The sequence below is a fragment of the Hoplias malabaricus genome, chromosome X1 (assembly GCF_029633855.1).
Source record: "Hoplias malabaricus isolate fHopMal1 chromosome X1, fHopMal1.hap1, whole genome shotgun sequence".
Lineage (NCBI taxonomy): Eukaryota > Metazoa > Chordata > Actinopteri > Characiformes > Erythrinidae > Hoplias > Hoplias malabaricus.
This window is the reverse complement of record NC_089818.1, coordinates 21,087,706-21,114,826: the sequence shown is the minus strand read 5'-3', so window position 1 is coordinate 21,114,826 and position 27,121 is coordinate 21,087,706. Positions and strand designations below refer to the sequence as shown.

The window sequence follows — 27,121 nt, the reverse complement described above, 5'->3', positions numbered from 1 at the left end:
CATTGCACGTTGAATACATTTTTTGATTCAAATCTGCTTCACCTCAATGGGGATGCCAAAATGTGGTCCATCGCATATATATTATGTATTTCTCCAGATATATTATATAAAAAACTATACACTATTATATTGTTACTGTTTCCAGGAGGATCCCCCATTGAACCTCTTTTCACACGAGGTACACATCTCCATTTATTTCTGGAGAAGTACAGAAAATGTGTAAACCGCAGTTGTACAATGCAATGTGGCACATGAAAGAGGACATCTGTCAATGTCCTGAACATCCATTTGAAAAAGAAAAAACAACTGAAGCTCATAAAAATAACAGCAGACAATATACAAAAATACTTTTCACAGTTGCTATAGTGACAAAAACTGAGGGGTAATGTACATCAGACACCGATTAAGATTTTATCAGAAGGACATTGATTAGCTTAATAAATGTGCACATGCCTTTTAAAAGCTAATGTCCACTGTACAGAAATTAACCCCCAACGCTGAAACATTACAGTCATGAAAACGTGTGTGTGTGTGTGTGTGTGTACATCAGTTTTTCATTGTTCCTGGTGTGAAGGGGGTACAGTGACATCACTAGGCTCAGACTCTCCCATGTGCAGGTCTGGCAGTTCTTCTTCAGTCAGTATCTCTGTTAATCCCTCACAGCCAACACATGCCTGTACAACAGCCACCCATCCACACACACACACACACACACACACAAAATGCATACATTAATAAGTGCTTAGACAAGTCCTTACTGTAAACTAATATCAAAGTCAGTCCTATGTTAGCCGCTACAAATGTACAGTTTTTAAATACTTTGCTGAAAACTCCAAAACAATAAGACACTTTTATATGGGTCCAGATGATTCTACAATGAGATGAAATTCGTATTTTTAAACACAGCCACACACAGAGAAAGCCATTATTAATATTTATGTGATCATTTTCCAACCGTATTTAAACAGTTACTGTGCCTTTAAGATGGATTATGTAAATTAATTCTGATTGGCTGTACATCATTCTGTGCATCATTCAAACCTCAGTTCTGCCAGAAATGTACTGAACGTGCTGTTACGTGTAAATAGAAATCCATAAGGACATCTGAAATATAAACTATTTTCAAAATACACTTTTTAAAGGTATGAGCATAGGTTTTCTCAGAAGTAAACTCAGTGCCTGATTTGACCATAAAGAGTGTCATTCATCATTTGTAACTAGTGATTAGAAATGCCATCATCTCTATTTTAACAGATATATATATATAAAAGCTAATTTTACATCATCTTTCCACATGTTAAAAAGCACACAGGCTACTGACGTAAACAAACATGTTCTTCTCGTTGTTAGCCTGTGTGATGTTTTGGCTATGAGTATCTGGGTTTAACGTAAAATGTCCATTTGATTGTAAGCTTTTTGGATTCTCACCTTGACGTCAATGGCTTTAGGCAGCCCTCCTCTTCTCATCCAGGGATGTACCTCAGCCAGTTCTCTTTTCTGCTCCTCAGAGAACCGTGGCTGACTCTTCTGCATGTGCCTCAGCTTCTCACGATCCTCCCGCAGCACTCGCTGGATATCACTGAAGAGACACAGGTTTCGTTACGGATATTTTCAAAAACACATTCATTCACACACAAGCTCAAATAGATACATCAGTGGACAGACTGAAAAATGTTTCATGAAACACACAAACACAGATTTCCACACAAATCAGATGTCAAACAAAGTGCTTTTTTTACACAATTAAACATGGACTGATTTTATTTTGGCATACATGTTATATTTTTTCTAACAGTCCTACGAAAAGCAACCTGGTTCTCCCTTTTGGACAAAACAGTGAAACAACTGTAAACGCTTGCTTTTAATACTAAAATATGAGGAGAAAAAAAACGAGCTGGTTTTTATGCTAGATTCGAGGGTGGGGCATGTTTTCTCCTCTCTCCTCCCACTCACCGAGAAGGCAGCTGGTACGTCATCATAACAGACTCGTCTACATCGGCTGTGAGGAGCCACAGAGGATCCTGTAGTACATACTTCATAAGGCTCTCACTTTCCTCCACCTCCATGGGCGCTGGAACGCCACCGTCCGACCCCTTAGCTTTATGAGACTTCTGTGAAGAGTCCACACTGCCGAAATAGTTGCTGCTGTTATTACTGGTGTGGCTGCTCCCTGAGAAAGAGACAAAGAAATAGTTATGCTACTTTGCAGTAAATTGCCTGATTGACTGAACTGATGAAGCAAAAACAATGCAAAAACATGCAGGATTACAGAATCCAAACAGCTGGTACACACCTGTTCCACTGGCAGATCCACCGCTGGCAGAAGTCCCGCAAGCAGAATTTCCAAAGCCGTTAGAACCAGAGCCCATGGAGCCTGATGTGGCAGAACCTGTCCCAGAGCGAGAGTCCTCCAGCAGGAGAATGTCCAGCAGGTCACTAGACGATGAGAGAGCATCACAGTGGTAACCATCACCTGTGGAAGTGTCATTCTGAAATAAAAACACAGAGTAGAAATTAGGATTAATAAATTAATAAATTATAATGGATACAGACATTGGTCCAGCATTCATTTATCAGTGCATCGCTACTTATTGCACGCACTCAAACATCTTGTATAAGTGTGAGGGTCTGCATGCAGTCTTTTGCCATATATCAGGTGCCATATTATGGAAATGACACTGAAGTGTAACAATATAGATTTATTATACTGTGGCAGCCTTCAATTCTAATGAAAGGTGAAAAAAAGAAATGAGCTGAAGTATCACTTCAGATAAAAAAAGTTGTTCAAAACCCATGACACACAGTCCAGGTCATAGGTCATAGGTCATAGGTTTGATACAAAATCACCACATGAAAAAAACCTTTTTTAAAATATTACAAAGCAAACCAAAGGTAAACAGTTGCTTTGCTCTTAAAAGATGGCAACAAAATCAGAAGTAGGAGAGGAGCAGTAAGGGAGGAGTCTGTCACATGATGGGCCTACCTCTTCGCTGGGACACCTGAGTTTAGAGATAACTTTGTCCCATGAAAAAACCTCTCCATCATTCTCTCGGACCCAGGACAACTGGGGCCATTGTTGGGGTGGGACCAAAGGAATCCCCTGCCCGTGATAGGCCCCTACTGGACCAGTTGAAAAGACTGACAGCTAAAAGGTGTAAGGGACACAGGGGTTAGCATTTGACTACATTTTAGAATTTTTACTGAAAGACTCAACCCATTTTCAATGGTTTTACAACAGTTTCTCATTTCACTTTGGTTCTCATTACACATTTAAGATGTGCCCATATAATGACATTTGTATTCAATAGTGTCCCAAATGCAGTATTTAACAAAAGGGAAAAGCCTGTAAAGGCTGCTTTTTTTTCATGCTAATGACGTTTTTCTGATTAAGCTTGGGAGAACACTGCCATCTGGTGGCGAGGCTGCGTGATTACAGGTGGGAAGAAGTGCGAATGAGAAAAGATTGGAGACAGATTGAAAACAAGAAAGGAAAGCGAAACAGGTTCAATCTCAATGGCTCCCTACTCCCTGCATCGTGCATTATACAGTTTTAAACAAGTTGCCTAGACCCTCCTTCATTACTAATCACAACAGCCATAATATTTCCCTTCCTTTGACATTCCCCTTCTGGTTGCAGGTGGATTATCTAATGTCTTCTTTAAATTTTCAGGGACATAACTGCAAATTAATAAAAAGAAGACATGGAACTGTATTCTGCAGCAGTCTAATAGGGAGCCATGTGGATTTAAGCCAAAGACACACAGAAAAGTTTGGGAAATAATACCTGTTTTTTGTCATTCTTGCTCTGAGTGCCTGTATTCCCTCCTTTCTCCACAGCACTCGCACAGTTCCCCTGGACTCCAGAAGAGGGCGCTGAGCTGTCCTGTCTCTCCACTGACCGCTGAGTTTCCTCCAGTTGAAGCAGGTTGAGTTGCAGAGGTGAACTACACCGAGACTGAAAAAGCGGTGGAGATGATTGATCCCGTCCGCCCATAGATTGAGGAGTGGAGCACCGTGACTGTCCCTCCCTCAGTTCTGGCTCTGAGGGCTTTGGTGGGGTCTCCGTGAGTGTGAAGGGGAAGGGCTGAGTGGAGAAAGGTGTGGGTTGGGTGAAGGGATTTTGTGTAGTGAACTGAGTCTGTAAAGGGAATGAGGTCTGAGGCTGGAATGGTGCTTGTGGAGGGCAAACAGTCTGTGGGGGAAATGATGGCTGGGCAGTGAAAGTCCCCTGCTCGGGGTAAAAAGGCTGCCGTGGGGCACCCCCTAACTGTGGGAACATATAATTTGGCAGCACCAGTGCCACCATGGGCGTCACTAGAGGGGCTGAAAATGGGGGCTGGATGGGTTGCATGGAGCAGCGAGGGTCCTGGCTGCCGCCAAATCCTGAAAGTGTGGCATCCACCCTGGGGGCCATCGTGTTGGCCCCTGGGTAAACCTGGAGTGGGTATGCAGGCATCACAGCTGGGTAGGCGATGGGGTAAGTGGACTGTGAGGTTTCTGAAGGAGACCATGAAGTTTGGTTCAGGCCCTGTAGCTCTTGTCTAGACAGCTGTTTCCTTTGTGAGACAGTGCTGTCTGACGACTCGTTTTGTTTGACTCTCTTGGACTTTGTCTTTTTGTTGCGGGCCCCTCTTCGAGCAGAGGGTTCTGTGACCCCCGCTTGCTTTCCTACACGAGGCGGTCCAGCTGTAGAGAGAAGGAGGGTTGTGAGGGGAAACAGACAGAACTTTCTTAGTGTTACATATGGGGGTAACTGCAAAATAAAATATCCTTTTTTATACTTTCTTTTTTTTTGTAACCAATGCCATGGTTTCCAGTTTTATTGGAAACTATCTACTCATTGTACACTTTAGGGCAAAAATGTGGTACGCTACAAAGTTAAATCAGAATGAATCTTAATAGTCTTTCTTTACTCATTATCTGTCTTGGGAAATTATATTCTGGCAAGCTAACATCTAACAGCCAACATGCAATTCCGTTTGTGGTTGAGTCAGCGCTTACGTTGCCAGGCTTGCACTTCACCCACTCCTACTCTTTCACTGCTACGTGGGCTGGCAATGGACTTATTTGGTCTTCACTGATACACTGACATTTAATTCAAGCAATTCATGACTTTTGGTAAAAACTGCTTTTGTGAACAGGAATTTCATAAAGTTGAACTCTGAAGTTAAACTTGAACATTTGACTGAACTGTCCTCACCGCGAAGTCGTTTTACATACCATCAGATGTAACGTGTCCTTTCTGCCTCTCCAGGTAGAGGGAGCAGTCTGCTTTGAAGGCATGAACTCCCCTCAACTCTCTGAAGCGGTTCAGGAAGGCCTGCTCCTCTTTCTGAGTGTGGGCTGCCAGCACCTGCTTGGTTAGACCCAGTTTCTTATAGGCCTCTCGCTCCTGGCTTGGAGGAGACACTGCAGCAGGGGGCACGGCTGCAGTAGGACCGTCTGCTGTCTCTCCAACACTTGGGCCGTCCTCAATTATCTCTGTGTGCAGAAAAATAGGACCATGTTCATACGACATCAAGGGATGTTTTGTGTGTTTAGAGAATGAGATGATAGAACATGGTACGCACAGAGCTTAAATATATGGCTGTTAAGTGAATAAAGGACATGCGATAATATCTAAAACCATAAAAAACCATAGTTAGACTAATTTCCTTCACACATTATTTTATAAGGTCCTTTATCAGGTTAAAAGCTACAATCTGCTGGTTCTTTCAGTGTAATTTGGTTAAACTGTCCACGTATCTCTGGCTTTCCTATTGTAGATAAGCTAATAAGGCTTAATGATCAGGCTACCTGACTCTGGTTGGAGTTTCTTGTCCCCCACATGTACAATGGTGCTGCTGTAACTGCACTGGCTGGTGATGGATACCACACTTTCAGCTTTACTGGGCAGAGCCAGAGGCGTCAGTGAACTGCTCACCACCCCTGAGTTGGACGGCTTTTTCGTTACATCCAGAGAGGACAGGCCTGTTTGAGGCTTCAAGTGCCCAGAATCTGAAAGTCAGTCCAAGAGAAGTAGAATAAATCTATAAAAATGTATCAAATGTATTAAATGCATTTTGTAATGCTATCAGAACTGCTCATGATTATCACTTACATAATGTTTATTTCGAGCCCCACAAGATTACAGTCTCAGATTGTTTACAGGAGAGCAGTAATTACTTGATTTTTTTACACTAAAAACACCTGAACCAACAGACCTATTTTACCTGAAAGTTGTGTTTACATCTTGGTATGTATTTTTTTTACCTTCAGCCACCTGCATTGAGTTTTCAGCAGCCTTCTGCTTGTCCTCGTCTGAGTTAGAGGAAGTGGTGTTGGAGGACGACTGACACTTCCTTTTCACTGTGATGGGCACATTGCAGCTCTCTAGATACCTACAAGAGCAAAAGCAAAAAAAAAAAAAATCAAAGTTGTGACTCTTCCTGTCTTTGAAGCTAAAGGTTAGAACATGTATCTTCACATGAAGTGGTCACCACATGGTTTCAAACTGCCACCAGTGCAATTCTTTAGAATAGCTTAACATGCTTGGAGGAGTTAGATCAGCTAGAATCTTGTAAAGTGGTGGAAGGTCATCCTCTTGGACCCCTAGCCAGATACTCGCTCAGTTCACTTTGGAGAAAATCAATGAAAACCTTGCTGTATAGGTAAATCATACAGATGTATTTGTATAGTTTAGCGCATGTTGTACCTGATGACGCTGTCCAGACAGCTGATCTGCTGGTAGGAGTAGACAGTCTGGTCTTTAAAAGGGAGCTCCTCCTGTACACTGGTCTGCTGCTCGTCCACACTCTCCCTCCAGTTGACTGGGTACGCTGAGTCTTTGGGCCGAACCGCTGGACTCTTCTGCAGTACCTCTGCTAAAGTAAAGAGAGATGTATTCACACTCTGGGCTATAATCCCACTCATGTATTCTCACTCCTACACACATTCACAAGCAGCTGCTTAAAAGTGCACGATAACCTGCCCAAACTAAATTTCCCTCTCACATAAACATGTTGGTACCTATGGAAAATAATCAAACCTCCAGAGTAAAAACAGTGTTATTGCTGAATGTAAATAAATGCCAGCATTAAATCATTTACATTTGCAGATTTAATACTGTGCTCTGCCGCAGAAACCAGTTTGTACAGGGGATTACATTTGTACTTACTGCCTGAGTTCTTTTTGGACTGCTGCTCCTGGTTTTTCTGCATATGAACACCTTTACAGATCTCTTGAAATGTTCTCTGTGGAAAGACACAAAACACATTGTGATTATTTACCAACATTCATTCATTCATTCATTCTGTAGCCAACCTGGTATTATCAGACATAAGGCAGGAACACACCCAGGACACGGCTAATTTCAACATAAAATTATACATTTCCAATGATTATATCAAAAGTAAAAAATGTATCCATGTTTATAATTTAAAAACAAGAAACAAAAATCATTACAATCAATATACAATATAAATAACTGCTGTAGATTTCGGTTCATTTAGAAACAAAAACTAAATAGGGCCCTGTGAAGGACTGGCGCCCCCTCCTGGATGTATTCCCGCCTTGCGCCCAATGATTCCAGGTAGGCTCTGGACCCACCCTCAATTGGATAAGCGGTTACAGATAATGGATGGATGGAAACTAAAAAGGATACAACAAATTGCTGTGTTTTATTTCTATTTTGAGCTTATTTTCATGGTTTCAAATTTGTGGGATAGGACTGGTCATCACCACGGCATGCTGACACATTTACAGGAACAACGATGGAACAAAGGTGCGTATTTTGTGAGTATGTGTAAGAGCTAAAGACTTGAATAAAGTAAATGAATAAAATAAATATAAACTAAATCAAGAAAAAAAATTATTATTTTATTATTAAGTTGTGTTACAGATGTGTATCCGGCGGTGCTCATGTGACTCACAGGTTTGGCTCTGCTGCCCTCCTCATCCTCTGCTCGTGGACGTGTTCCATTAGCATTGCTCTCACTGGACGAGGCCATGCTCATCAGGTGATCGTTACTGCCCAAACTTCCATAGCCACTCGAGCCATTATTATGTACTGGCTACAAACAAGGAAATACAGATAATGGTGTTAGTTTCTGACATTTTTCAACGTAAAGTGTCTCTAGTCTCTAGTCTTCATAACGGTGCATCATCTTTCTGTGTTAACTGACCTGTAGGAGGAGCCGATGAATCTGCTCAGTGATTTCCTGGATGTCTGAGTCCATTATTTTGCCATCTGCTGTCGCTGGTGCTGCAAACACATCCTCATTCACTGGACCCCTGAGAGATTAAAGAAACACAATACGTCCCACCAATCAACACATTGATTAAACAAGTTAGAAAGCTATTCTCAGCCCTAAAAAAATCACTGCCCAGTTATCTTCAAACAAAGGAACAATGGCAATTTATTAATTATTCATTATATATTCTGAGAAAACTAAAGACCAGAATACATCTAACCAAACCAAAGCACTGCAGAGATGAACAGAAATGTTATTATAAAGATAGTCAACCTGTAGATATAAGTATCTTCTACATTGGTTTTGCCATGTAACAGATATTTCAGAAAGCCAAAATAACCTAAGGCCATGTAACAAACTGAATTACACATCTACCACTGGATGAAGGATTAATTAGGCCAAAAAAATCAGAGGACACATCTGATTCATCTAACAGATCACACACGTACATGCGAACTTTGTGTCGTCCAATGACGAAGGACACTTTGCGGCTCCAGGGGTTGACAAAGCTGGACCAGCTGGTGTCTATGGTGACGTACTCGCCGTTCCGTGTACAGAACCGGATGGAGGAGTGGTCAAATGGCTGTCCAGCGTACTGCAGGACTGCAGAAGCAAGAAAAAGCTAATGAAGGCTAGATGCAAAACAGCAAAGTGCTTATGGACACTTTGGTAAAAGTAAAGTAGCAGCTTCCCAATGGATGGCAGCACATTTTTAGTTGATACTCGAGCCTCTTTTACATTTTATCCATTTTTAAGTCATAAAAAGCTTTTGTAACTAAAATGAAAGGTGCTAGAATATTGTAATAAGTTAGCACTTAATTTTAGGTGTTTGATTATTATTAATAACAATATTAACACATGGAGAAGATGAACACTCACTCTTCTTGTGAATCCCGAGCATGATTTGTCGATCATTTGGATGCAGATGTAGAAGCACTGGAGTGCCAATAAGATCCTGCGGCAAGTATCCTAGCAACGGGACAGCCCTTAGAGGGAGACAAAAGTTCATTTTGAAGACATAATTACTTCCAGAATGATGCTACAACATCATAATGTAAATGCTATAATTTCAAATCAACTACTTGTTACTGTGGAGTTTACTACATTTTTAAGAGTACTGATGATACCGATAACACACACAGAAAAACACATTTACATTCCTTAATTTCTGAAGCAGGGGAGCTGGATAAACAAAATATCAAATCAAAAGCTCTCACCTCTCATCAACATCCTGAAACACACAGTTGGGAGTGTGTGTGGTGGTGAAGATGCGTTTGTCAGTGGGGATTCTTGGAGCTGAAAAATGAAACAACTAGATGTTAATTCTGGTCACAGTAACACATACCATTTGCAGTCTTTGGGCAAATATTTTAATTTAAGTGGAGCGCTTGCTGTAAGTAAAGGTTGACTGGAATCTGGTGGTGTTTATTGGTTGATTATGCAGGTTTGAAATTTTGAATGTAAAAATGTAAACGTGAAAACATAAATGTAAATGAGATTTCAGACATGTTTACTGACCTTCATATCCTGAGTGCACTCTTTCAGCCAGCAGGAGGCAGCAGAACTGATCCTCAGTGTGTTCCATATCCTGCACCTTCATGAGGTAGGGTGTCATCCGGAATGGGTAATACTGCAAATCTCCCTCACACTCTTTACCACCACTGACACAGAGAACACAGGAGGGTTAGAAATACAGACACACACACACTGAATATTTGGGGTCATCCAGCTTTACAAAATATTTTTCATGTACAAGCACGTTTCTTTTATTTGGTAACTCATTAAATAAACTGCTCCAGAGAAGAGCTCAATATTGGACCTATCCATTACATTTTATCCCCTTGTTGTGATGTTAGTGCTCATCTGCAAATCATTACAACACCAAAGGTATTTCAAAATGTGTTTGTAATAGTAGTTGGTCCAGAAAAGTGTCAAACATTTAGAGGAAAAAAGTATATGCATTTTCAAGCACTCATCTTATTTATATAAAAATGTACTGAGTCAAGCCCCTATTGTAACTATTCTAATTTGGAACAGTTCTAATCATTGCAACTTAATTTTGTCAGTACATCACCTCTGGGGGGCAGTGTAGAGACACGGCACCGTGTCCATAACAATGATGGGCACATTAGGATTTTAGTATTATGTTTTACTCAAAATACTTCTAAACTAATTACACTAAACATTCACGCATACGTGTACTCCACGCTGCATGTCCAAAGGTATTCAGACACCATATTGTCTACTTTAAGGTGCACTGACAAATACACACCTTGTGTCCCATTGTCAACAGAATGATTAGGTGTGGAGTTTCTAGATCTTGAATTATTATCCACAATTATGACATGACCTCACTATCTAACACTCTTGTGGCTGAATGCAATTAAACCCTCACAGCAGTGTTCCCCCATTTAGTGTACAGTCTTTTCTGAGCTCAATTTTAAGACCTTTAATATTGTAAAAATTTTAGATGTGAAAGTGTTTACAAACTTTGACATGCACTGTATGTATACATACATATAATGAACACTCACCTGATACGGCAAAAGAAGGACTTCTCCTGCATGCAGTCAGAAGGGGAGGATTCTTAATGCGGAAAAGAAAGAAACAAGTTGTTAATTCAACAGGGAGTAGAAAACATGAGCCAACCCTATTCAAAAGGGAGATCTGGTCACTATAGAGAGTTTATTCTGGTCACAGCTGTCTGAGGCCAGTTAACAGACCCAACAACCCAGGGACGGAGCAGACAGAATAAAATGAATATATAATGTACCCTTGCTGTACCTTATTTAATGAATAAGTTAAAGGGGAAGCAATGTAAATTCACGAGTGCATATAGGTCTTAAATGATTGCTGTAGCTGTATTTTTCCATGGAAAATATGACTTTTCCATCCCTGCCTACAGTTACAGGCAATATTTGGAAACACCAGATTAAAATGAATATTTTGTGGATTAAGAGAAAATAAGTCGACCCTTTTTTATAGGAAACTTAAATCTGAGATAAATATCTCTTTCACACACACACACAGACATTTAGAACATTAAACAAATCCGGTTCCGGAACCAAGTACATTTTTGGCTCTGCATGTCTGTGTGTTCTAAAAATGACTTCACTCCAGCAATTGAAGCAATAGTTGGCTTTGGAAGTGAGAGAACTGTGTGGGAATGACGCACTCATGTGCAGTGGGAATTGGAAATCCCAGAGAATGAATCAACACTAATGTGGGCTGATGTGTGAAGCGCTTGTGAGGTTGTATTTGGCATGGGTTTTGTGAATGAGCATCTGTGCATTTTTATGTACATTATTTTATATATATATCATGCCCTGTGAGCATTTCAAATATATGAATCAATCACAGATACCCACATGTATGACTGCAGATGTATACAGTACTGGGCAAAAGTCAGAGACCATCATTTTATTCATTTCATTTTATGTCAAAGAGGCAATTAACAAGTAAATGAACATCTTAAAATATCATTTAATATGTCTGCCTTTTGTCAATATTGATTCATTCATTCATTCATTATCTGTAACCCTTATCCAGTTAAGGGTCACGGTGGGTCCAGAGCCTACCTGGAATCATTGGGCGCAAGGCAGGAATACACCCTGGAGGGGGCGCCAGTCCTTCACAGGGCAACACACACACACTCACACTTTTGAGTCGCCAATCCACCAACCAACATGTGTTTTTTGGACTGTGGGAGGAAACCAGAGCACCCGGAGGAAACCCACACAGACACAGGGAGAACACAACAACTCCTCACAGACAGTCACCCGGAGCGGGAATTGAACCCACAACCTCCAGGAGCCCACAAGCCCCTGGAGCTACCTGCCACCGTGCCGCCCCTTTTGTCAATATTATGTCTTTATTTATGCTTATCAGCTTCTTGAGAGCTACACTTCCTTTCAGAACCACAATTTAATTGCCTCGACAGTGGAAGGACAGTCAGAAATATGAGTATTTTAAGACTTTTAGGGAAAAAGTGTCAGTGGAGTACACAAAGGTAAGATGTTTTAAGGCTCAAAATAATTCTATTGTGAGAATATATTTGGATCACATCTTGGAGTCAGTTCATTATCCGAGTGTTATATGGTAATGTGTATTATGTGGGGGTGTGTGTTGTGGATGGTACCTGCGCCGGTGCACATGCTCCAGGAGGGCAGTCTGTAGGGAGTGGTGAAGCTGTAGAACACACTGACATCCTGTGGTGTGAGGAACTCCACAAACTTGGCGTTCTTGAACACATCTCGCTTGCAGTTGAGGATTGACGCTGCCTGATCTGAGATGTAAACAATCTTTCCTGTGATCAGGGACACGGCCACAGCAAAGATATCCTACACACAGCCAGAGTTAGGGGTCAGTAACACTCCTGGAGTTGAGGAATTCAGAACGGATGAAAACAGCAATAGGGTACACTGTGAACTCACTGTGTTCTTGAGAGTATACTCTGAAGTGATGCTGTCGATCTCTTCTATCGTATATGAAGATACATCTAGGCCAGATGGCTGGCTGTCATTGATCATCAGCAGCTGGTAATATTCCTCATTAGCTAAAACATAAAGTGACAGAATTAATCACAATTTGAACTAGTTAAAGCTCCCTGCTTAAAATAATGACATCATGCTGACAGACATTACCTGTTTATAGGCAACGGTGTGTTTGTGGGTGATTTGTTTTTGGGTTGAGTTCCTGCTGATTATTCTCATGTGCGGATCATGTTTGAAAGTTTGTAATTGTCCTTAGTTTTGAATCTAATGTAATTTAATACTGTAGTGTTTTTTATGTATTGGATTACTCAGTGATGCCTTATCAGATTTGTCACATGAGCATGTTGTGGTTGGATAGATTAGTTCCTGCATATTGTTGTGATATGTGGACCATGGCTGTAAGAGATAACGATTCAGAGTTATGATGTCAAGCCTCATGGGTTCCATAATTTGATATTATTTGTATATGTTTTGTTAAGAAGCTTGAACGTGCCAAGATTCCTAATAGTGGTCATGTGCCTGAAGTACAATGCCAAGGTACAGAACAATGCAGCTTTCAAATCAAGGATAAGCAAGCTGTATTTAATCTGTCTGAAGTGAAGCTAGCCATATCCATGGAGTGAAAAAGCTCAAGGTTGAAGCGTGCGACTTACCTTCAACCTGTTTTACGCAGCGCAGAGCATATTTCAGGGTGTTCAGTGTTGTTGATTTGCTGCCCTTGTTCCTCTTCTCTGCCGGCAAATGGCGCTTCAGTTCCTTGAGTGTTTTAATCAGCTCTTTCTGTGTCTTTGCTTTGGCAGATTCTTCACTACTGCAGGTGCACAGAACACAACAACATGTCAGTGCAAAAGCTCATTAGAAAACAAGGCAGGCCACTCTCATTAAGAAAAACTGCATGCACTTTAATAGTGATGACAGGGAACAAAGATATCAAGGTACATTTTCTAAATTCAAAATCAAAGATTGTGATGAGTGCACCTTACAATTATTGTTATAATAAATATATAATATATAATACATTATTGTAATAAATAAGAGAGAGAGAGAGCTACACACTCAAAAAACATTGGTACAGGGGCAAAATGAGTGTTCAAACCTGCAGCCACTGGTGGAGGGGTTGTCCTGTTCAGAACTAGCGCTCAGCAAACTGAAGGCATTGGAACTGCTTGGAGGTGAGGGACTGTGGGAATTGGAGCTGCAGGAAAAACATGAAACAAAATATGTGTCATATATTATGTTATGGCAAAAAACATAATTCTAAATTGGCACAATATAAAACCTGCACCACCAAATCCCATCATTCATTTCATGTAATATAAACCAAATTAACTCGCATATGCCTGGAATGTCTATTTATTAAGCCAGATGATGATAAAGCCAATTCATTTCATAGTTCTGTTCAGGGCGCTGGGAAACAAACCTGCTTGCAACTAGACCAACCCTTTGCTTTTTACCACTGAAAAGAAATACATCTCAATCCAAGTTATGCCATCTGTTCCCTCAATAGTAGGTTGTCCCTGATGCCCAAAAGTCTGAGATTTGGGGGGCCATATATAGAAGAATCACTGCTATCTTACAGCTTCGTTCTGATTATTAGAAAGATGATTTTTTCCTCCTTGGCCTACTGAGAAACCTACTGCTCCATTAGGAACCCTGTATGAAACATTAATTTTAAAGGTGATATATCTGACATTCTGACATTAGATGCTGTGCTATTGCACTAACATTTCAGACCAAAACAAATGCTTCATATTCCCTTCCCTTCAGCTATTCAGCTTCTTTACTTTACTCAGTCATTCATTTTGTCTCGCTCATTTTCAAAGTAAGAATATAATTTTGGGTAGGTCTAGGTCTAGGTCTACTGATGTTGTCCAGCTGTAATTTAGATGATAGAAAACAGTGGGGTGTAGGTTAATCTGTGGTAATTAAATAACCATTTGTGTTGATTTCTTTGTATGCTTTGGAACAATGTACTGCTGCAAGGTTTGTCCCTGGCCTAGTTTAATCTTTTTGGCAGACTAAGGAGTAACCATTGGTTCCTTTTCTGTATAAACATTTTGCCAAGTGGTTTTGGTGCCTCGGGTGAAATCGACTTCCTTTAATTGTTACCTTTTTATCTTATTTTAATTCTGAGTTAAAATAACAGAGTAAACTTTTATTCAGCCGGAGTCGTTACAAGGTTATGCTGCAGTCATTTTCATGATTTCTTCAGTAATGAGTCCTGAATAACTACCTGAATTGCTATTACTGTGGAGAGGAAGGGGAAAAGAAACACATTTGCTTGATGTGTCTGAAATTACCAGGCAGAGAAGAAGGGAATGAAAACAGAAGAAATGAACATAAGTGGTTCACTGTTAACTTGTGTACTGCAATATTTGCACAGTGTGGTTTCAGTCTCATTTAGTTATCAAACTAAATATTTAATCAGTTATTCTTGCGCCATGCCTCAAAATGCTTATTCTTAATTTTAATAACATTGCTACATTAAAGATAAGTTGTCCTTGGTGATCCCCACTGTCTTCAGGACTGTGAGCATATGACAAGCTGGCACTTAGAAGTATTAGAGGATTTCACTACTACAGCTAACTCTCTGTGTGTGTGTGCGCATGTGTCTGGGCCATCGTGGTGCTCTCTCAGATTAGAGCAGTAAGCATTAGAGAAAGCCCCTATCCAGGTGCAGGTGACATTTTAGGCTCCTCGAAGGCCACATGTGTGTGTATAAATAGTTCCCAAAGGAGCTTAGAATAGAAAACACAGCCAAAAATAGTATCTCTAAGTAGTTAGTGTGAGCTAATTATATAAACTAAACCTGTCTTGAGCCAGCTGGGAGTGTGTCTGTATGCTATTGATACAGTAGGTTAATGTTGTAGGCTAATTCAATCTGGAGATAAGTTGTTAAGTTCTGTCCTGCTGCTGCATCGGAGCTAACTTTAGTGCAGAGTCTTCACAAACTAAGGATAAGGAAAGGTCAAAACTTCTCAGACAGTAGCTCAACACTGGCCCTAAGCAAGAACACAGAACCTGCCATTTACAGCTTCTTCGTGTCACTTAAGAGTTCCTTTGGCTAAACACTCATCACTTCCGGGAGATAATTAAGGGTTTTCACTGAGGACAAGTGAAGTTCAGTACAATAGACAGTGCTGTAAGTAAGTACAGTCTGCATATTGTCCTTTTAATGAGCAGGATGAAGTCTTTAGGTTGGAAATAAAGGGTCTCTGTCAGCCACTGGAAATTAGGAAATTAAGGTGAGGTCAAGATAGAATTCTCACTTTTTAAAAGCATAGCTTTATCACCCAGTACACCTGATGGACACTAGCATCTACATTTCAGCTTATTAAAAGGGATATATCAAACCAAGACATCTAGTGAAGTCCTTTAGTGGGTGGTTTTAGAGCACCCTTATACCCTGTAGTGTACCTAAATTCATTGTCATGGAAGCAATAAGGACCACATCTAAAAAGCAAGTTTTGACCTCTGCCACATGCTTCACACAACTTAAAGAAATTACCCTGAGTGCTATGCATCATGGTCAATCAGCATCTCTCTAGCCTCTCTTTCAACATGAGGGAAAGGCTAGTTTGGGGTTTTTCATACACTTTTAAACAGCTGTGCAACGGATTAACACAATTATATATCTATTGTATATTTTTATAAATGATCTCTTACACTCTCAACAGAACGCCTCAGTTGTACAGAGACAAAAACACGAATATGAAGAACAGACTGTGGAGGAAAAGAGCAGGCTGCACCCAGCTCCTGTACTCATACACAAACAGCACGTTGGCATGGAAATATGTCAGATTGCGTGTGCAGGAAAAGTTTTCCATCTGACCCTGGGAGGCATCAGTCAATTGGAGATTAAAGAGGATTTCAATGGGTTTTTTTTTTCATCTGATCAACACTTATTACTCCTGACTTGTGTATTTTAGAAATGAACATACACAAACTTATTTAATAAAATGATAATGGGTCACTGCTGATAGACACAATCAGTCTCTCTTAGAGAATCAGAGTGTAGTCATTTCCTTAATTGAACAAATTATCAATTTAAACAATGACACCAATTGTGAATTTGTTTCTAATTAGAGAATTTGGTTTGGTAAGATGTTAAAATGATCAACAAGGATTAAACATAGCCTGCAGTTAGCATTCTCATGCTAGTATGTATCCCTTCAAAATGTGAGTTTCCCCATTTACCACGACTGGGCAAGCATTCTTATTCTCTGAAGTTCTGGTAAAGACCGAATTTCACAATTATAATGGGACAGATATAGAAAAAACATTTTTAAATAGCAAAAAAAAGAAGAGCATCTATTATTATACCTTTCGGTAGTCTCAAAAAGCAGGACCAAGCTAGAGCTCTCCAAAGACTCATCAAGACAAAGTGGAGACGAAGAGAACACAGACAAACAGCAACTGTTGCTGACATGTTTGGAGAATGCACTGTCTCTGACTGAGCTGAGTGTGCGTCATGTGGCATGGCAGGTGACTATTACCTCAGTCCAATAGCCACAAGGCTACAATTAATGTCCAGCTCCTTTTCTACCCGATTAAACATGTCGTGAATTGATTACAAAGACTTAAAAGAGGGTACACAAGTATTTCTAAAGGACGTCATCCCTGGATGTTTAAGTCATTTGCCACTTTCATGAATTACTGCTATCCAAATAAAAACGGGTTTCGCACATACAGTGTCCTTTCAATGAAAGCCAATGTAAAAAGACTTTCCAGTCATTTTGGAGCAATTCTATTGGTCCATTCATCATGAAAGCATCATGTAACAGTTGCTGTTTACAAATGATTTAATTAACTCAAAATCTACAAAAAATGTAGATACATGTTAGGTACATGTATATTACACACTCAAGTAACTTAACTGTTTTAACTGTTTATAAACTCAGTAGCTATAATGTTATTACCTCTTGTTGCTCCCTGAGGATTCTAAAATGGCTGAATCCTTGCTGTTGCCATTGGAACTTCCAGTCGACTCGTTGCCATGCGACTCGTTTCCATGTGATTCGTGGCCGTGAGATTCGTTGCCGTGAGATTCTGTCCCGCTTCCGCTGGACTCACTGCTCTTCATCTCCACATCGTCATGCAAAGAGTGTGCCATCTTGCGGTCACTGTGGGGTGATGCTGGAGGGTCCTGACTGCTACTGTCACTACCCTCTGAAGCTAAGCCAAGCTCCCCACCCTCTGCAAAACCACTGATTTGGTGAAGTGTTGCCATGGAACCACGGCCGTTTGCTTGGTCCTGCCCCTCCAGAGAAGAGAACAGGTATGGTTTAGAGTTGGAGTCTTCAGACATCAATTGCTTGCACTGTTGTAAGGGACGAGACAATTACCCCATCTTCCAAATGGGGTTGTAATGGGAGGAAATCAAATTAATCCCAGATGTCCTTTAAGAAAGCACAAAGAAACAAACACAAAAACATGAGTCACATACAAAAGGCCTGAGCAAGAGTTCAAACTACAGAGAAAAAAATACAGCAGACTTCACGGGCCATAAGATAGTATTGTTGTAGTGTAAAAGAAACAGCAGACATAAATTGGCATTAGCTGATGAACAACGTCGTGCAAATTGTGAAAATTTTGGTCAAATAATTGCTATCTAAAGAGATCCAAATCTATATAATGCTCTATTGTGCACCTAAGCTAGCACAGTGTTGTTTCACCTAGAGATTCCAAGCTTTCAAAACCGAATATGACCCATAAATCAAACAAATATTTTGCACACAGCAACAATATCAAAGTCTGTAAAATCTTTAAAATTGGCAAAATCTGTTTAAGTTGGATGTAAAATATTGAGAAAAACTGTCTACAAAGATTTAAGTATATAAGTTCAAAGCTTGATCTTAAAGGGCACTGTCTGTCTGTTGCCCTTCTTAAAACAGAAGCTCGCAGAGATCGAACATCAAAGTTAGCTGGTTTTAGCCTAGCTCCTGGCAATGGTCTCAAGGCTAGCCTCTGCTCTGTCTGCTCAAGGACCACCATCTGGGTCTTCAAAGGTGTCCAACCCTGTGGTCATGTCCCTGCAGCTGTGTAGTCTGCCCTTTGGCTTTGTTGGAAGCCGCTCCACAGGTTCTGCTGGCTTGTAGGCCAAACAGATTTCACTTTTCATCTCCCAGGGACTCTGCTATGCCTTTTCAAAGAATTCTCCTTGCTCTGTTCTCCCACTATAGACATTAAAAGACAGCTGCTTTAGACGGGGTCTGCTCGGCTGAATTTTGGGGTTTCCATGAAAATTATCTGATTTAAGATGCAGCAACAAGACCTACCTGTCTCAATAACACCTTCACAGCTAATTCTAATGCAATGAACAGGATACATATAGGTCAGCAATGCAAGAGGAAGCCTTAAAACTTAACTTTTGAGTTTCTGCCAATGGCTGCACCTGATTCCCTTTAATAGTCTACTACAGTGGCCTAGTGATAGGATTAGCTGATCTCAAAGTAACCAGAATAACCAGGTCTTTGCACTGAACAGATTTAATCCACCAAGGTTTCCTGGCCAGGACCCAAGCTCAGACAAATTAAGGAAAGACACCTTCAGTGAAGATGCAGAGGCTCAGTACTAGGCTTGCTGACAGCGCAAACGGAAGCTACAAATCCAACTGTGTGACAAAGGGACTGGAGTACCATGTTCAAAAGTGTCTAAACTTTTGCAGAGGCTTTTTTCTGAACACATGAAGCTTTGTAAATAGGCTATAAATAATGCCCTAAGAACCTTACTTTTAAATCAAGGTCAGTATGTTTTAAAAAACATATCAAAAGTCATGATAGCCATTTAGTTCGCCTCAACTTCTGGGGCAGATTCAGACATGCTCCAGTTTTGCTGATTGTCCTTGGATACCAAACAGTGATCAGAGGAAAACAGCCAGACTCTAGTAAATTACACAACAATTACACACCCTTAGAAACAGCCCTTGAAACCATAAATGACTAACTCATCCTGGAGCTTGTTCGTGTGAACAGAACATAATTTATTTTGGGGTAAATCACTGTGGCTTTAGCAGTTCAAAGAATATGCCAAGGGATTAAGGGAAGAACTGAATATGTCCCTGGCAAAAAGTCAGAGTAACCTAGTAACCTACAGGACCAAGACACAACTGAAACATATGTGGCATCAAGATCCTTAAACTGCACTCCTCAAAGGCCATAGCAATTCATAGTTAAATCAGTCTCATAAAAATATCATTAAAACCTCACGTTACACACAGATACTATAAACTCTTGCTCTGGTGCTGAAAGTAGTATTGCTTATACAGATAAATAACCAGAGGCATGACTCAGACTGGAAGTGTGTTACAGGAACTGCATTTCATATATAATTCCTCTGATACAAATGTTATGACTGTTGTTTATTGCTTAAGGTAAGCATAATCTGATAATGTAATCATCTAGCCACAACAAATCAGAGGCTTTGATGTTTCTGTGACTTGTGTCACAAGACCATATGAAATTGCCAGTCTTAGGCAGCTCCATTTCTGTGTAGCATCAGTGTTTTAAAGCTATTTCTGCTATGTTAACTAAAGATAGGAGTTGTGAGGCAATGTTCAAACAAACAAAGATATAATGTAAAAACTAGGATTAGACATGGGACTCATGGTAAACTCTCAATTAAAGCCCAATCACCAAATATTAATTGGATAATTATATGGATTTTATATATAATTACACATTAATTCATCTTTTGTAACCGTTACATCTTGTTCAGGGTTGTGGTGGGTCCAAAACCTACCAGAAATCATTGGCAGGAACACAGCCTGCATTGGACACAACCAGCCCATCACTGGGCATCATACAATCACTCACACCTATGGACACCTTTACATATCCACCTACCAATCCACCTACCAACATGTGACTGTGGGAGGAAACCAGCACCCAGAGGTAACACATGTAGATACAGGGAGAAAACACAAATCTTTTCACAAGCACTGACCCAGGCAGAAATTGAACCCAAGGAACCTATAGGAAAAGACTATTACTACCACTCTCCATTTCCCCCCAAATAATCACAGACTTAGCATGTTTATTTCTTCACAACATTGGTTTAAATGATTGATATAAAAAAGTGCCCTTGTATGTGGCCTTCAAAAAATATATGGGGGTCCTTAGACCTTCAGCAGCCAACAAGCTAATTCTGTAGTGAATGCTTACTGAAGGTCAATATGGAGGAACAAAGCGGCTAAACAGATTTATAAGCAGCACAACAACTGCTTAAAGCGATAACTGCTTAAAGAAATCAAATAAAGGTTTGCACTGTGCGTGTGTCACAAAGCTCTTTCTTTCATTCTAATTTAAACTGTTAAAATGTGGTCACATTAAAATGTCATTTAGGGAAGTGTTACATCATTATGATAATTGATGACATCATAATATGATTTTCTGAGTATGTGCAATGCCAATGAACAACGGCAGGATAAACACTGAGTATGGTGATATTCATTAACTCCACAGCTACAAGTAGGTGACCAGATCTCAGTCTTTCTCACAGCAGTGTTCAGAAATCTAGTGCAAGGCCTTTAATAAAGAGCAGAGGCTTGAGTGGTTTATTTTTAAATGAAGAAGAAATCTTTGGTGAGCATTTGCTTACAAACATTTGGACAATAAGGTTTGGACAATAAGTCTAGCTGTTTTAAACTATCAAGTAACTAATAAACCAACAGAAGGTCATTCATTTCATGTGTCATTGTTTACTATCAACCTAATACTCCTGCCAATCAAACAAGCAGAGTGTTTTATAACTAAGTACCAAGTTGGCATTTATGTAATTGAAAGCGGAGCCATAATCTGAGCACACAGATACACTCCACTTCCTGCATTTATATAAGCACTTGCATAATTTCAATGTAAGATCAGACAAGAAACTGAACTGTCCTGAACTCAACTAATTATTCATTTACTGAAAGGCCATTACTCCAAAGAACTTGTGTTGTCATAAAGCATAGTTCTTAAGCATGTGCCATATACAAATCATATTCTTGCCAATGAGAACACATTGCATCGGTACACTCTGAGAAAATCTGTCACTGTGGTGGTACCCTCATGTGTGCATCTCCAGTAAAGCTGATGGGAACATCAAACACATTGCGATACATATATCCTCTCACCAGGTCAGCCACAGGTTATTTTATATCTGCTGTATGACTGTTTGTCTACGTCCAGCTTTTACACAACTACATATTTGCTTCTTTTTGTAACTGAGGTTTATTTAATCCTCCTTGACCACACAGGTTATGAAACATTTCATAGAGTACATCTTCAGTCACAAGGAGGTTACATGGACAGTGTTCCTTCCTCAAGCATCTTATCCATCACATTGGTGAAGTGAAACTGCACTAAAACAGGAATCGGACCAAACTTTAAAGCAGAATTACAACATCATGTCAATTAGGGTTTTTTAATTAAATTGATATTGGGGACATATTACCAACAACAAACCTATAACAACAAAAATGGCCACTACTGAGAGGCATCTATTTCAAACACGCTCCCTCAGACCTCTCTCATCAAACCTCTAAGGACTAGTGTAGTATTTTGGTTCTAAGAGTTTCCAATAAGCCTGAGCCAAGTAAACAGCCTCTGAATAACTGTCTCTGGAATGTAGTATTCTTACACTCCTGAGCCTTTAAATCAGGTGCTGATTACTTCTTCTGCTGTAACAGGAACTCCTGTTCTGAGGCTCCTTTTCATTGTACCCTTACTCTAGAAATCTAAAGAGCTGATGAAATCAAATTTTCTATTTCCCTCTCCGTTTGTCCTGCTCAGTTCCAGAGGTTACATTTCTAAACTGGACCTGATGATGTAATTAGCTTATAGTTAAGGAGAGATTCTCTCAGCAGGTTTTATACTCTATTATAAATAAGCTGCTAACATGCTAACAACTATAACCAAATTACGACATCATCATCTCTGAAAACAAAGATGGTTAAATCATCATCAAAGTTAATATTAATACATTCAAGTGTGAAACGATCATACAACACATCCGCTCTCTTTATAGGTCATGCGAAAACAAGGGCAAAATACTGAATACTGCCCCTTGTGGAGCATTTGAGTGTAAGAATATGGGACATGTTGCTGGAAAGTGGGTGTGTTTAGTCTAAACTCATGTCTCAAAACACTGAAATGAATCTCATGCCTGTCTCTATGTGCGTCATTGCTCTTTTTTCTTTTTTCCACGCCTTGCATTGTGGAATGCTAGAACACAGCAACCAACCCAGCGAAGACTGCCAAATCTACTCCCAGAGCACGCCTCCATACCAACATCTAGTGACCATTCACCCACGTCGACCCTCTCAAAGCAATGGAGCAATGAACCACATATTGACATATGAGCCTTAAAATAGATCATTAGATTATCAAAATATTACCATAGTCCAAAAGATCATGAAAATGGAAACAGGTTAAAACCTTTGTTACACTTCTATAGATTAAGAACAACTCATCAAATAAGCCTGGATTTATATGTGGTTAAAGTAACTATTTATATAATTTATTTATTAAGATACAGAAGGCAGAAAAGTGAATTGATGCTAAATTAATTTCAAAAACACGGGCATGCAGTTTGTGTGCTCAGTACATTAATGCCAGATTAAGGTATTTGGAGCACCTCAACTAGGACTAGGTCAGTTTTAATAACTAGCTCACAAGTGTCAAGACACAAACACACACACACAACCATTGTGTCATCAAATACACACAATACACCTACAGAAATGCCTACAAAATGGTAAAAAAAAATGCCTCATCACCCAACAGGACTCAAATTCTATTTATTTAAAGGAGAGTTCTACCAAGTTTTCTGTTCAAAGCAAAGTTGCTTCTTTTCAACTGATCACAATTTCACCATTCTCTAAAGTGCATATGAATATCTGTAGCTTCACTGCTAATATCTGATTGTAAATAAAATCGACCTGATTTTAAACTTTGGATAATGATTTATGAAATTCACAATGCATCATTCATTCATTCATTATCTGTAACCCTTATCCAGTTCAGGGTCACGGTGGGTCCAGAGCCTACCTGGAATCATTGGGCGCAAGGTGGGAATACACCCTGGAGGGGGCGCCAGTCCTTCACAGGGCAACACACACACTCATGCATTCACTCACACCTACGGACACTTTTGAGTCGCCAATCCACCTACCAATGTGTGTTTTTGGAGTGTGTGAGGAAACCAGAGCATCCGGAGGAAACCCACGCAGACACAGGGAGAACACACCACACTCCTCACAGACAGGAGTTATTTTATTTATTATTTTTTAGCTGACCATCATTTATATTAACGCAAAATATTATTAAACAGTCCTTGCTACTGATGACATGCCTTTTGCATTATTACTGAATAGCAGTCAAATATAAAAATAAAACCTTGTATTACTTTCATCTATAGTGTGATCTATTGCAGTGAAGTCCACCTCCAGGAATGAATACATTAAAATTTCAGAAGTTACAAGTTTGACTTGTTTTCAGTAGTAAACCTGACTCAGGGGAGTTCGTTTAGTCTGGAAGGTTAGCGTGGGGGTGTGTCAGTATCAGGAGGCTGTAGCAATATGCTTTGGGTAAACAAAGTACTACTACAGTTAATTATATAAATAATTAATGCTCTTACATATGCATTACAGTGGGCGAAGGGCATTTTTTATTTTCATTTTCCTTCTTAGACTAATCAGAAAGTACTATTTTTTATTGCTAAATATTTTAGTAAAGCACAAATAATAATAGTCTAAATATGATGCTGGGAATTTAAAAGACTAATAATAGCTCGTGTCATACACTATTTTAAAATGGTTCTTTAAGGGTTTTTTAAACAAAGCAATTATTCTTGTTCAAAACATGAGTTCTGTGCACTGAGACTGGCGTGCGATTAATCATTCTATAACAAACAGGATATTGTCACAAAACCAAGAGCTTTTTTTAAACATACAAAACACATACTCCATTGAGTTTAACAATTTTATCAATATTCTAGTGATAACAGTTCCACATAGAACTTGTGGTTCTTAACAGAAGCTTCACTTTACTAAAGAACCCTCGGGGTACTCACTTTTTTAACAGTGAGGGTTAACCACCTCAAGCACAGTGAAGAAGAATTCAGATAAGTATTTATTTCTGTTTTGACATTAATGGCTATAATTAACTAAAACAACAAGATATCTTACATTGTAATAATATAATAAGCTGTATAATAACAGATGTCATACAGGACTTTATTCAACAACAAATTATAACATGCTTTCCTAAATAAATATTGAGAAAAATCCCCCTTTCCCTTGAACTTGCTTCAGTCTTCAACGGTCACGTAGGCAACAGCATTACTCAGTTTCTTAGTTGTTCACTCGGTGTTTATTTTCTGCTCTTAATAACAGAGCTTGTGCAGCACAGTGCTAAATTCAGTAACAGCCAAATCTTATGAAAAAACCATCATAAGTGTGGGCAGGTCCAATACTAGACCAGTGACCGGCATTGACCCACAGCTCCGTGACACAGTTATGCAATGAGCGGTTTTAAACTTGCAGTTAAACACGTTACTGAGAGTTTATATAAAGCCAACATTTTCCACAATGGGTTTACGCTGTTAGACTGAGGAGAAGAGGGTCTCACTTTGCTAAAATAACGTCTGTTTTGAGTATATTTTACCTCAGACATCACACATAACCGTCAATGGAATTCCGCTGTTATACAACCGTTGAACAACTGAACTAACAGCTCAGAGTGTATAAACTACATTAAAAGAACATAAAACCTACCTCAGCAGGACCTTTCCTTGTGTAGAATAACGTGTCCGAGTGGATACTTTGATTCCAGAAACGGTTTGAGATAATATTCCTGTCTTTCTTATCCTCGGTATTGGGGCTGACACACTGCACTCGCTTTCAGCTCAGTGTTGTCTTCACTCTGTTGCCCTGAATCTTCGCCGTTCAGTATGACCTCAATTCAGGCCCCACCCCTTATCATCACCGCGTCCAATCAACCCCTGCTACTTCCTGTTCATTTACATATGGAAGGCGCGGCCTCGGCGGAACTCGCGCTGCCATTGGACAATCGCGCCGCCAGTCTCTTTACATAAGGCCGGTTACGCCTCACGTGGAGCCCCATGGCCAGTGACGGAGTGCGGCGCGTGTGGACAAATCAGTGAACGGGGCAGCGTGTGCTGAACAGAGCGGCGCCGAGGAGCGGAGTGGTTGGACCAGGCAAGTGTGTGTTATACAAACGAGTTATACAAACGCGTGTAAGTCACTGTGGTCTCACACATTGAAAAGCGCACGGTCGTCGTAGTCATATAATCAGAAGCACATGCGTCCATAGATAACACCCTTTTGTTGAACGTTGTGCTACGTTTTCTCATTAGGACTTTTTAAGAAGACAGTGCTAAGGAATGGGGGTTATTTTTTAGGTTAAAGACTGAAATAACTTTCTAAATGTGTTCCCACCAACCCTCATAATAAAATCTGAGGTGATATTAACTTCTCATAATATTTTTTCTGACATATTAACTTCTCTGAGGACAGTTTTGCCACATCAAGTATTTAAACACCTGCTTATTTTTCGTGCTTTAATGAATTGTTTGCCCAGCCTTTGCTGCAGTAGGCTAACTTCAGTGAGGGTTTGATGGCATTCAGCCTTGAGAACATTAGTGAAGTCATGTGCCATAAAGGTGGGGCAGTCTGATATTTAGCCCTATGGCTGACACTTGCTACAGCACATGGTGAGCCCCACTCTATTTGTCATTATTTTATGGAGATTATACAAGCTGTTTCTTGAATTTGCTCATAAAATAGGGCCCTTTTGGACAAGGTCTACATGGGGTACGATGAATAAAAGACAATGTTATTCAATGCTCCGTACATTTAGTCCTTATATGCAACTCATTTGCAAAAACAACATGCTTTGGTTTCAGTGTTTCTGTGATGTCCCCATGTCATCTGCCCGTGTATCTCAATTAAGCTCTGTGTATTCATGCTGAAGAGGAGTGTTTCAGACCATTCAGCTTTTTAAATGTGGCAAAAAAAACAGGGCTGCTCATCAGAACAGAGGTCATTTTTATATACCACTCCCACTCTTAAAGTCACAGTAAAATAATACAGTCTATTTAATCTTAAGGGATAAATAGGGTCTAGAAAAAGGCATTGAAAACTGAAGTATGATTGTTAATCTGCGCATAAATGGGGTGGGGGAGTGAGGGGGGGGGTGAGGATGTGGACACAGATCTCCTGAGGAAGATTGATGAAGTAGATTTGGTTTCTCACTCTATCTACTCAAGGTTTTAGCCACTTTTAGTACAGACGTAGGCAGTGGAATAAAAAACATTAGACCACAGCTTTAAAATACCTTAGAAATGCAGGGTCAGAAATGTGCATTCTTCGCCTCTCTTGCTACTAAATATGTT

At 39.9% G+C, this 27,121-nt stretch overlaps 1 protein-coding gene across 1 annotated transcript; it reads right to left on the bottom strand.

Annotated features, from left to right (window-relative positions):
• Window positions 1–9: 9 nt before the first annotated feature.
• On the bottom strand, window positions 10–25,621 carry LOC136675435 (period circadian protein homolog 2-like). Its single transcript, XM_066651985.1, has 23 exons — window positions 25,482–25,621; window positions 17,644–18,123; window positions 13,821–13,919; window positions 13,378–13,535; window positions 12,665–12,786; window positions 12,370–12,571; window positions 10,766–10,817; window positions 9,750–9,892; window positions 9,449–9,527; window positions 9,111–9,217; window positions 8,681–8,834; window positions 8,163–8,271; window positions 7,911–8,051; window positions 7,157–7,232; window positions 6,695–6,860; window positions 6,253–6,380; window positions 5,797–5,997; window positions 5,221–5,481; window positions 3,785–4,686; window positions 2,294–2,489; window positions 1,954–2,170; window positions 1,429–1,579; window positions 10–674 (listed from the first exon to the last, which is right to left on the bottom strand). The coding sequence occupies exons 2-23, from the start codon at window positions 18,030–18,032 to the stop codon at window positions 555–557; spliced, it is 4,173 nt and encodes a 1,390-aa protein (XP_066508082.1). The 5' UTR covers window positions 18,033–18,123; window positions 25,482–25,621; the 3' UTR covers window positions 10–554.
• Between the last annotated feature and the right edge of the window lie 1,500 nt (window positions 25,622–27,121).

What these genes read in the sequence shown, in the direction of transcription:
- LOC136675435 (XM_066651985.1), bottom strand. Translation starts at nt 18,032, where the DNA reads ATGTCTGAAGACTCCAACTCTAAACCATACCTGTTCTCTTCTCTGGAG. An exon ending in CCCTCCACCAGTGGCTGCAG is followed by an intron (nt 13,536 to 13,820) that starts GTTTGAACACTC and finishes GTGCACCTGCAG; the next exon opens with TAGTGAAGAATCTGCCAAAG. An exon ending in GAAACTCCAACCAGAGTCAG is followed by an intron (nt 5,482 to 5,796) that starts GTAGCCTGATCA and finishes TTCTGCACACAG; the next exon opens with AGATAATTGAGGACGGCCCA.